At 37.6% G+C, this 12,045-nt stretch overlaps 1 protein-coding gene across 1 annotated transcript in view; it reads right to left on the bottom strand.

Annotated features, from left to right (window-relative positions):
- The window catches only part of ATG10 (autophagy related 10), a 450,669-nt gene that overhangs the window by 23,421 nt on the left and 415,203 nt on the right, over window positions 1-12,045 (bottom strand). Inside the window, exon 1 of the mRNA XM_057307383.1 lies at window positions 4,834-5,201. Within this exon, the coding sequence (XP_057163366.1) occupies window positions 4,834-5,051 (218 nt within the window). The 5' untranslated portion in view covers window positions 5,052-5,201. Of the gene's footprint in view, window positions 1-4,833 lie in introns of the transcript that reaches the window.

Genomic DNA, 12,045 nt, shown 5'->3' with positions numbered 1-12,045 from the left:
GCGAACAATATAGGTATAGTCACACTGATACCGGCATAGATTTAACTGAAAGTAAAAATGAACTATATATTAGAGGCGTGGGGGATGAAGAAAAGAAAAGTGAGGGCAGTGTTGGAGGCAAAAACCTTGTCAGCAATAATAGTAAGTTGTTAGACAATGTGTCAAAAATGTGTAAAATTTATTTAAAAAGAATAAATTAGAAAAATCCATCAAAGTAATGTATGTACATGGTTTTAAAAAATCAAGCAGTGCCTAGGTGGCTCAGGCAGTTAAGCACCTGCCTTCAGCTCAGGTCATGGTCCCAGGGTCCTGGGATAAAGGTCAAGATCCCTCCTTGGAGGGGAGTCTGCTTCTCCCTCTCCCTCTGCCCCTTCCCCCCGCTCATGCTCTCCCTCATTCATTCTCTGTCAAATAAATAAATCTTTAAAAAAATACAATTAAATGTGTAAATTGAGAAATCCTCTACACATATTTAAATACTGTGGCAGTGTGGTGGATTGTATGATTGTTCCCAACTCCCTGGAAACAATCCGAGATGTATATATATCCCTGCCCTTGGCCATAGGATTTGCAGCACCTCCCCATAGGTAGAGAATATTTCCTGCCCCAAAGTAAGTCTCGGCTATGTGTTTTGGTCGAGTCAATGGAACATGAGTGGAAGCAATAGTGTACCAGTTCTGCGGAAACTTTCTGAGGTGCTGCATGTGTCTGCCGCCTCCTTGTCCTCTTCTCTCTGCCATGATAATGGACTGCCCAAACAGGGCTATTCTTTCAGTCTAGGTCTTGGAATGACAAGACATGAGAAACACAGCTGGAGCAGGTCTGCACCAGCCCACTTAACAGCTATCAACATGTAACATGAATGAGAAATAAATGTTTGAGATCGTACGATTCTGGAATGTGGGAGTTGTTTGTTACTAGAGAAGCAGACTAACTGGGAGGCAGTTTTTTTCTATAACTTATGATGTGTCTTAGTAACATTTGATTTTTTTAAAACCATGTACATACATTACCTTGATGGATTTTTCTAATTTATTCTTTCTTAAAAGGTGCTTTCTGGGGCACCTTTTTAAAGTCAGTTAAGCATCTGACTCTTGATTTCAGCTCAGGTCATGATCTCAGGGTCATGGGATCAAGCCCCACATAGGGCTCCATGCTGGGCATAGAGCCTGCTTAACATTCTCTCTCTCTCTCTCCCTCTGCCCCTTCTACCCACCCTCACTCTCTCTCCTTCTCTCTCTTTCTCTAAAAAAAGAAGAAAAAAAAAGGATACCTTCCTTTAAAAATTTAGAAATTAGGGGCGCCTGGATGGCTCAGTCATTAAGCGCCTGCCTTCGGCTCAGGGCGTGATCCCGGCGTTCTGGGATCGAGCCCCACATCAGGCTCCTCTGCTGGGAGCCTGCTTCTTCCTCTCCCACTCCCCCTGCTTGTGTTCCCTCTCTCGCTGGCTGTCTCTCTCTCTCTCTGTCAAATAAATAAATAAATAATCTTTAAAAAAAAGAAAAAAGAGAAAAGAAATTAAAAATAAAAATTTATAAATTAGCATTCTGATTCATACTAAGTCTCTGGTGAGTAGGGTTAGCATAAATCAGTCTTCAGAGGCCAAATACACCTAGGAGCACTAAGAAATGTAATTTCCTGAGCAGCAAAAGTGAGGCTCCAATGTAACGACAAAGAGATGTGCTTTAGCTAAAACATCTCTATCTTACCTCAACTCCAAACTCTGTACTTCAAGTTACAAAGTCATGAATACATGAAAGGAACATTAATACCCAGGCAACTTCTTAAAGAGCTTCAAGCTTTCTAATAATATCATTATACACAAAGAGACTTTTAAAATTTCTTTAATTTAAACTTCATTCATCCAAAAATCACATTTCATGATACAGGGTTAAGTATTCAATTTTAAAATGTCTTAATGAACAAAAACAGAAAATTATGAGATATATTTTATCTAAATAAGATAAAAATTTATCAAGTCATTTGGAAATATCTAGTTAGCAGGACAGTTTAATAAAGGTTTCCTGAATAAAAGTATATGAATGAATGAATGAATGAATGAATGAATGAATGAATACATGGATGGATGGATAGATGGAAAAATGAGCTACCAAACTGATAATATGCTTAGACTGAGACTTTGCTCTACTCATTAAAAATTTCCATGTGTTCACAAATGAAAAGCTTTTAGAAGACTACAAAGGTTTATTTTCATCTCATTGAATCTATTGTCATGAACATACAATAATGCTGCTATACTTCGTTTTTTAAATAAACTATAATTTAGATAGTCCTTTCCCATGCCCATAAGACTGAATTAACAAGGTTTTATGGGAAACCATAATCTCAACCAAAGGTAAAATATATATACATTATATATATTTATATATATTATATATATACATTTTATATATATATATATATATATATCACTACATAATCTCTGAACTAAAGTAAGAATTGTAAAGAACTAACTGGTAAAATTATCTATGTGAATAAACTGAGAAACACTGGTCAAAAAATTTTTTTAAGGGGCGCCTGGGTAGCGCAGTCGTTAAAGCGTCTGCCTTCGGCTCAGGGCGTGATCTCAGCGTGCCGGGATCGAGTCCCACATCGGGCTCCTCTGCTATGAGCCTGCTTCTTCCTCTCCCACCCCCCCTGCTGTGTTCCCTCTCTCGCTGGCTGTCTCTCTGTCACATAAATAAATAAAATCTTTAAAAAAAAAAAAAATTTTTTTTTAAATAAAAAATAAGGAAATAAGACCTACACTGTCTCTAAAATATTCCAATCCTTGTCCAATAAAACAGATCTCCGCAATACCTTTGAAAAGTAATCAAGAGCCTGCTTGCAGTGGCTGGTGCCGTATTCTTTAACTATGAGGTAGTCCCTCATGAGTCTGCAAAGTGATACCTTCGTGAAGATGAAGGCGAAACAGCTCTGACATGGTTCTGGGCAGGATGAAGACCACATTCCCACCATGGCCTCTGAGGCCCTGAAAGACCTGCTAAGTGTGCTCACCTCATCTGACCTCTTCCCCTGCCTGCTCTAGCTACACCAGCAGTCTTTACTTCAGTTCTTTGAATGCTTCATGTTCCCTATTCTCTCATAAGAGTCTTAGCGCTTGCTGTTCCCTCCACCTAGAATGTTTTCTATTTTCCCTTCTCCCTACCTCCTAGGTACTTCTACCCTTGCTACAGATCACAGCTTAAATGTCACTTCCTTAAGAACACTATTCCTACCATATCAGACCAGTTCAGATCTGTCCATTATATGTGGACACAGCCTCCCGTACTTTTCTTTCACAGCATGACTCACATTTGATTAATGAGACTACCTCCTCCATTAGACTTAAAGCTTCATGAAGGCAGGGACTATATCTGTTTTGCTCACCACTGCAGACCCAGTACCTAGCACAGTGCTTAGCTATTTAAAAGTACCAAGTATTAAAACATATATGCTACATGCATGAATGAACGAACAGATTAATGAATGAACAAAGTTTAAAAGGAAAGTAGAAAATGGGAAATCACACAGGATGCTGTGTAAAAGGAAAAATATTTCCTTTTGTTTAAGGAATTGTTTAAACCCAATTTGAGGAAGAAGTATGTAAAGAAAGAGTGGTGACCCCTATTCTCTCTAAGCTTAAGAAACAAGTATTAAGCTTACAATACAATCATCCTTCCTAGAGACTTAAGAACCTTGAAGTGACCCATAAAACTGAAAGCTATTTTAAATTTCAGATCCATGGTTTGAAAGACATTCACAAAACAACAATATTAATATAAATGAATATGCTATATTATTAGATTCAAATGATCATTGATTGATGTGGTATCTAGGGTCCCTTCTGAAGCTGAGATTATTTAAACCCATTAACCTTGCTTCAAAAACAGAACTGGGATTTTTATAGTATTTGCTGTACATTTTACCAGTATAATACACAAATCAGTCATTTCTGTACAAACGAAGTAAGGAAACCTTACTAAGCTTTAACAACCTAAGGAGTACAGGTCTCTTATTATTTGAAAATGAACTTGAAGGAAAGCATTAACTGATTTAGAAACAGTGGGAAAAACAAATAGAAAATGCCTATACTTAATAGTTTTTATCAGCTGGTGACTTCAAGATCCTTGAACACGGTTTTGGCAGACCATCCTAGTCAGTGCTAGGTGTTCACACTAAATCCCCTGATATATTTGTTGGGATGGCACATAAAGAGCAATTAGGACACATAAGTTAATTGCTATTCAGATTCTGAATATTCTCCCTTATAGATAAATCTCTATAGTTTCCCTTATATGGTATGGGAAGAGCCAAAAGACAAAGGATACAGGAATAGAAGTTTTGCTTGTTAGTTTTAAACAGTACGTACTCCAAACAATTACTGTCTCCTACCAGTTAAAATGATTCAACACCTCTTCTTTGAAGGACAGGTTATATATTTCTGAGGTTTTTAAATTTTTCCTTTTTCTCTTCTCTCATAACAATGGCAGGAGAAAATAATGAAATTAATATTTACTTGTAAGTATAAAAGAAACCTGAACACTGATTTGAGTCATTTTCTCATAGATACATACTTCGATACATAATACAAATGTTTCTTGAGCATTTCTAATAACTCCTGCCTCTTCTAATAAAGACTGCATTTTCATCTCTTATTTATAAACTCTAGTTCAATGATTTTATTAGCTACTGAATGATCTAATCTATCTAATTTGAATTATAAACAAATATAGCTATGCAACAATATAAAGAAATTACAGAACCATCTAATTTCACACTTGCCTTGAAGTTCACAGATGCATTGAATTAAAAAAATGTGCAATTACTCACCTTACATTCTTCCTGGCAAGTATTTGGTCCAAAGTTAGTGAAAATCCTATACATAAAAAAATAAGTGAAAAACTAAACAATACTTTTCTTCCCATCAAGAAATGAATCCGTTTCTTCAAAGCAAGCACATCTGTTAAATCATAAATGCAAACAGAGCAGAGGCAGTATTTTCCATGTCTTGTGACTGACAACATATTCAACCAATAAAAAGACCACATTCCCAGAATGTATTATGCATGGGAGAGGGTGGAGGGAGGGGCCTGATACTGCTTAATTTAGAGTATAGAGTGAAAGCAGTGCATCTATTTAGGATGTTTGCTTATTCATGAAAGATTATTAGGGAGCAGATTTTCAACTAACTTCTTTTTAGAAACCAGCATTGTTTCGATACTCTCTTAATAAGAATCTCATACTGCTTTTCAGGAAGTTATTAAATTCTCCTAAAAATTTACAAAGTATACATTATTACATGCATTCTTCAGGTGAATAAATGAGTAAAAAACTCTGAAACTTACCTAATTTTACATATGTGTCCTACTTCACAGTTTTCTGTTAAATTCATGAATCTCCATATGCCAAGAGCTCTGGAATATAATGGTAAAGAGCACTGACTTTGGGGTCAGATAGTCCTCAAGTGCACTCCCAGCTCCGGTTTCCCCATCTGCAGAGTGGGAACAAAAGTACTTAACTCAGAGAACTGTTGTGAAGATATACTGAGGCCCTAAACAGCCAAATCTACCTTGAGAAAGAACAAAGCTAGAAGTATCACACTTCCTGATTTAAAAATACATTGTAAAGCTACAGTAATTAAAACATTACAGTATTGCCATTAAAAACTGACATATGGGTCGCTTGGGTAGCTCAGTCTGTTAAGCATCTGCCTTCAGCTCAGGTCATGACCCCCGGATCCTGGGATTGAGCCCCACTGGGCTTTCTTCTCTCTCTTCCCTGCTGCTCCCTCTGCTCGTGTACTCTCTCTTGCTCTCTCTCTCTCTCTCTCTCTGTCAAATAAATAAATAAATAAAATCTTAAAAAAAACCCACAAAACCTGACATATAGACCAACAGAATAAAATACAGGCACCTAGAAATAAATTCATACATACACAGTTAACTATTCTTCAGCAAGAATGCCAAGAACACACAGTGGGAAAAGGACAGTCTCATCAACAAATGGTGCTGGGAAAACTGGATATCCACAAGCAAAAAATGAAATTGGAGCCTTATTTCACACCAGACACAAAAATCACCTAAAAACAGATTAAAGACTTAAAACCTAGAAGAAAGCAAGGGGAGGGGCACCTGGGTGGTTCAGTTGTTTGGGCATCTGCCTTCGGCTCAGGTCATGATCCTGGGGTCCTGGGATTGAGCCCCATGTTGGGCTCCCTGCTCAGTGGGGAGCCTGCTTCTCTCTCTTCTTCTACAGCCCCCCCTGCTTGTGTACTCCTACTCACTCTCTTCTCTCTCTCTCTCTCTCTGTCAAATAAATAAATAAAATCTTTAAAAAAAGAAGAAGAAGAAGAAGAAGAAGAAGAAGAAGAAGAAGGAGAAGAAGAAGAAGAAAGCATAGGGAAAAGTTTCATGACACTGTTCTTGGTGATGATTTCATGGATATGACACCAAAGCACAGACAATAAAAGCAAAAATAGACAAGTGGAACTACATCAGACTAAAAAGCTCCTGTATAGCAAAGGAAACAATCAACAGTAAAAGGCAACCCACAGAATGAAAGTATTTACAAAACATACAACTGAAATATCTTAATTTCCAAAATATATAAGGTATTCTTACAACTCAAGAGCAGAAAGAACACAAATAACCCAAGTTAAAAATGGGCTAAAGACTTGAAAAGACATTTCTCCAAAGACGACATACAAATTACAAACATATATATAAAACCGTGCTCAATGTCACTCATCACCAGGGAAATGCAAATCAAAACCACAAAGAGATATCACTTAACACCTGTCAGCATGGCTATTATCAAAAAGAAGGAGGAGGAGGAGGGGGAGGCAGAAGAGGGGGAGGAGAAGAAGGAGGAGGAGGAAGAGAAGAAGAAGGAGAAGGAGAATGAGGAGAAGGAGAAGAAGGAGAAGAAGAAGAAGGGAAAGAATGAAAGCAAGAAAGCGAGGAGAAAGGGAAAGGGAAAGGGAAAGGGAAAGGGAAAGGGAAAGGGAAAGGGAAAGGGAAGGGAAGGGAAGGGAAGGGAAGGGAAGGGAAGGGAAGGAAAGGAAAGGAAAGGAAAGGAAAGGAAAGGAAAGGAGAACAGAACAGACAAGTGTTGGCAAAGATGTGGAGAAGTTGGAATCCTTGTACACTGTTGGTGGGAATACAAAACAGTACAGTTGCTGTGGAAAACAATATGGAGATGCCTCAAAATATTAAAAATAGAACTACCATATGATCCAGCAATTGCACCTATGGGTATTTGCCCAAAATACTTGAAATCAGGATTTCAAAGAAATATTAGCGCTTGCATGTTCACTACAGCACTGATATTCACAATAGCCAAGATGTAAAAACAACCTAAGTGTCTGTAGATGGATGTGTGGATAAAAATATTATGCAGCCTTTAAAAAAAAATGAAAATTCTGCAATATGTGACAACATGGATGAACCCTAAGGATGTTATTATAATTGAAATAAGCCAGTCACAAATACCAAATGATTCCATCCATATGAGGTATCTGCAATAGGCACAGCACAGAATCAAAGAGTGAAATGGTGGTTACCAGGGGCTAGGGGGCGGGGGAGGGAGGAGAAAATAGGAAGTTACCAATCAATCAATCAATGGGCATAAGGTTTCAGTTATGCAAGATTAATAAATTCTAGAGATCTGCTGTACAAGGTTCTACCTACAGTTAACAATACGGTATTGTACACTTAAAAATTTGTTAAAAGGTGGATCTCATGTTAAGTGTTCGTAACACAATAAAATAAAATTTTAAATAAATAAATATAATAGATGAAAGCCTTTTCTTACTTCAATGTCTAGTTAAATAAAGACTATCTATTGTTATTCCCTGCTTGCCAGCCTCCACTCCCACTCCCCTCCCACCTAAAATGTATGCAAACACACAAACCAAACAACAAAATCCCTAAGAGTTGTTTTACATTAAAAAAAATACCATTAAAATGCCATCATAAAGAAAATCCTCCAAAACGAAAACATCAGCATTTTTGGCACTTAATAACCATGATCTCTTTAATGGCAAAGTACTGGTAGCGGAGAGGGGCTATTTGTAAGTGACATTTCAGAGATGATGGATTATAGGAAGTCTGGGGACTTGAACCTAACTAAGGACACTCTCCCCTTCCTTACTATCCACTTTGCACACACACCATCTTCTAATGTGGTTCTAGGGAGCCCTACGGAAAATGAGAAGAGGAGATGAAAACACAATGACTAGGGCTCAGGAGGGGGGGGGGGCTGGGGGTGGAGATGGAAATGGAGAAATAAGGAAGAAAAATGCTAAGAAATATTATAAAACAGAAAAGGTACCACTATCAATGTGGCCTTTCCATGCCCATCTTATTCCTACTTCCCATCGTATTTCCTTTTCTTCTCTGTTCTTTCATTTTACCCAACTTCCACTCCCCATGTCTTTTACCTTTCTGTCTTTTTCCTGATTATGTGGAATTTCAGGTAGCAAGACAGGTCTGGAAAGGAGGAGTTTAATCCTAGGCAGGTTTGCCAAATAAAATACAGGATACCCAGTAACATCTGAATTTCAAAAAAAACCAATAATTTTATTTTTTTTTAAAGATTTTATTTATTTATTTGACAGAGATAGAGACAGCCAGCAAGAGAGGGAACACAAGCAGGGGGAGTGGGAGAGGAAGAAGCAGGCTCATAGCAGAGGAGCCTGATGTGGGGCTCGATCCCGTAATGCTGGGATCACGCCCTGAGCCGAAGGCAGACGCTTAACCGCTGTGCCACCCAGGCGCCCCCCCAAAAAAACCCAATAATTTTAATAACTAATATGTTCCATGCAATATTTAGACATACTAAACTAAAAAAATCATTTGTTTATCCAAAATTAAATTTAATTGTACATCTTATATTTTTATTTGCTAAATCTAGCAATCCTAGTCTTAGAGCTTTCTGCTACTCAAATTTTAACAAGCATACAAATCACATGAGATTTTGTTAAAATGCAAATTCTGATCCAGTAGGTCTGGGGTGGGCCAAGAGCTTCTTTATTTCTAACAAGCTTCCACATGATGCTGATGCTGCTTGCCTACCGACTGTCCTGTGAGTAGCAAGGATTTAGAATAGCATTGTTCAACAGAAATATAATGACAGCTATGCATGTAATTTAAAATTTTCTAGTAGCCACACTGAAAGAAGTACAAATCAAGAGGTGAAATTAGTTTTAATATTTATCCTATTTAAATATTATTTCAAATATAATTATTAATGAGATATTTTACCTTCCTTCTCTACTCTACATCTGAAATCTGGTATATAATTTATACTTATGCACATCTCAATTCAAACTAACCAAAATTTCAAGTGGTCAGTAAACCACCGGTGGCTAGGGGCTACTGTACTGGACAGTGCAAATATAAAACTTTTCCTCCAGCTGCCAGAGCAATACTTCAGAGTCTCTCTTGGCAGCAGCAGCAATGTCTGACCCAGTGCTCCTCAAATTCCTGGTCAGGGGAAGGTAAGAAGCCAACCCCATAAAGAATCCTGTACTGTGATAATAATGGTTCTATTAACACTCAGAAACCATAGTTTAGCGCTTATCATATAACAATCCTTCCATGGAAATAAGTTCCAGTCATATCTTCAGGCACACAGATGTATACGTAATTTTTAATTTTAAATCAAGTTTCATTTTAATATATTTTATGACTTGATAATCCTAAAATTTCAACATAGCAATCTTTCTGTTGTTGACATTTTCTTCAACTCGGTTAAGAATATTTAAGGTAAAATAATTAGTAGCTAGTAGGTTTCACACATGTATTTTAAAATAGAAATCACACTTAAGATGTGGTTGTCAGAGAATAGCTCATCTTGTGACTTTAGAGAAGAAGAGCAGTGACAAAAATGTTAATGTGATAACTTGCAGGCTGCAAAGCGCTAGGATATCACCTGCCTGGCAATTATGCCTCCCTGCTCAGATGGCTGAGGGGTCCCTGTCCAGAACTATGAAGGGTCTGACATTTTACCCAACTGAAAAGCTAACAAGGTAGCTGCCAGTTTCACAGATGCTGGCAGAAGACACAGGACTCCAGGGTCAGAGACAAAGAACTTTACTACTCACCACAGAAGCAAGCAGCATGAGCACCAGTGACTGTGTCAATTTCCCTTGGTCATGGAGCAATACAGCTGGGCCCACATGGCTGCTTGTAAACACAGTGGGTTTCATTTCGGGAGAGAAACCCTAAGTTTCCAAGGCTATAAGTAAATCTGCCGTTTGTAAGACGAAGACACTATTTCTACCTATCCAGGCTGTTCACTATACATACATCCTAAAGATATTCCAAAACAAAAAACAGTTAGTGACTCCCGTGTAAGATATGCAGAAAATGTGGAGGGGTGTAGAAAATATCCCAACAGTTTTCATGAGAGAACAGGAGATTGTACATCCATGCTGCCTTCTTTCCAACTGAAAATACCTTGTGTTTGCTTTATTTTCTGATTTACAATATATTACTAAGTGTTACCTGAAAATTTGAATATCAGAGATCTATCTTCCCAATATCATATGTGACCATATAGAATTGTATTATCGTAAGGGAAAAAAATGGCTCTAACTTAATTATAATATTTGCCTGAAGGAACAACTAACATTTGCCAGACCACATCTCTAATCATCCAAATGTTCTCAGACCAAAAATCACAGTAGACAATATATCAATCACAATGGTCTTTGCACACTGATTCAAAATCCAAATCCATCCACCTCCTTCAAAGCCCTGCATGATCTGGCTCTTGCTGGTCTCTCTTGCTTCATCTTATGTCATGTCATCCCTTCTCCTTACCATGTTTCAGCACACTGGCTTGGATTTTTCTCAACACCCTCCACATGCCAACTTTTTTGCACCTCAGTAACTGTACACATTGTTCCATCTGTAGAGATCACCTCATACCCTCCTACCTCTGCCTGCATTGTTTACCCTCATCATAGCATTAAGCATGAGACGTTTATTTTCTTGTTACCTATTTACAGTATTTCTTCACTGGAAGGCCTGCTCCAAGACAGCACGGACTGCATCTAACTAACAGGTACATCTAGAGCCTGAGGTACTGCTGGTCCTAGACGATGCTCAGTAAAATGTACAGGGTAATGAATAAGCGTATCAAAAATGTCACATAATTCTCACTTCATGCCACATGGTTATGACTTCTAGGACCTGAATATTTAGGCAAACATAACTAGAAAATCAACTAATTCAACTATTTTATCAAATTCTGTAGCTTGAAAATGCAAATATACAAAACCCAAATTACATCAGTTCATTAGCAAAATACCAGACTATGTACTTCTCGCCCCTTGTAGAGGGGTATGACTCTGTGATGGTTAATATATGTCAACTGGACTGGGACACAAGCTCCCAGGTATTTGGTTAAATATTATTCTGGCTGTGTCTCTGACAGTGTTCCTAAATGAGATTAACACTTGTATCAGTAGGCTGAGTAAAGCTTATCACCTTCCCCAACATGAGTGGGCCTCAACCAATCCACTGAAGGTCTGAGTAGAATAAAAAAGTGGAATAAGGGAGACTTCACTTTCTACCTGTCTTGGAGCAGGGAATTCAGTCTTCTCCTGCCTCCAATCTCACTAAGACTGGAAGTATACCATTGGCTCTCCTGGGTCTCTAGCTTGCTGACAACAGATAGTGGAATTTCTCAGCCTCTGTAAGTGCAAGAGCCAATTCCTATAATAAATCATTATAGGATTAATATGGGATTAATTAGGATTAATGCCATATATGCATACATGGAATGTATATGCATTCATGGAATATATATATATAGATATATACAGATATATCTATATCTATATCTATATCTATATATATCTATATATATCTATGTATCTATATATATTTGGTTTTCTCTGGAGAATCCAGACTAATACAGACACTTTATTAAGTTCAGAGCCTAATTGCTGCCATGATTTCTACTAATTTTCATCCAATCAACTTCTGAGTTGATTAGAATTAGAATTAGAATTAGAAATACTTACAAGTGTTT

Source organism: Ursus arctos, unplaced genomic scaffold (genome assembly GCF_023065955.2).
Source record: "Ursus arctos isolate Adak ecotype North America unplaced genomic scaffold, UrsArc2.0 scaffold_5, whole genome shotgun sequence".
NCBI classification, from domain to species: Eukaryota; Metazoa; Chordata; class Mammalia; order Carnivora; family Ursidae; genus Ursus; species Ursus arctos.
The sequence above is the reverse complement of the archived record's forward strand: the minus strand, read 5'-3'. Positions and strand labels throughout refer to the sequence as shown.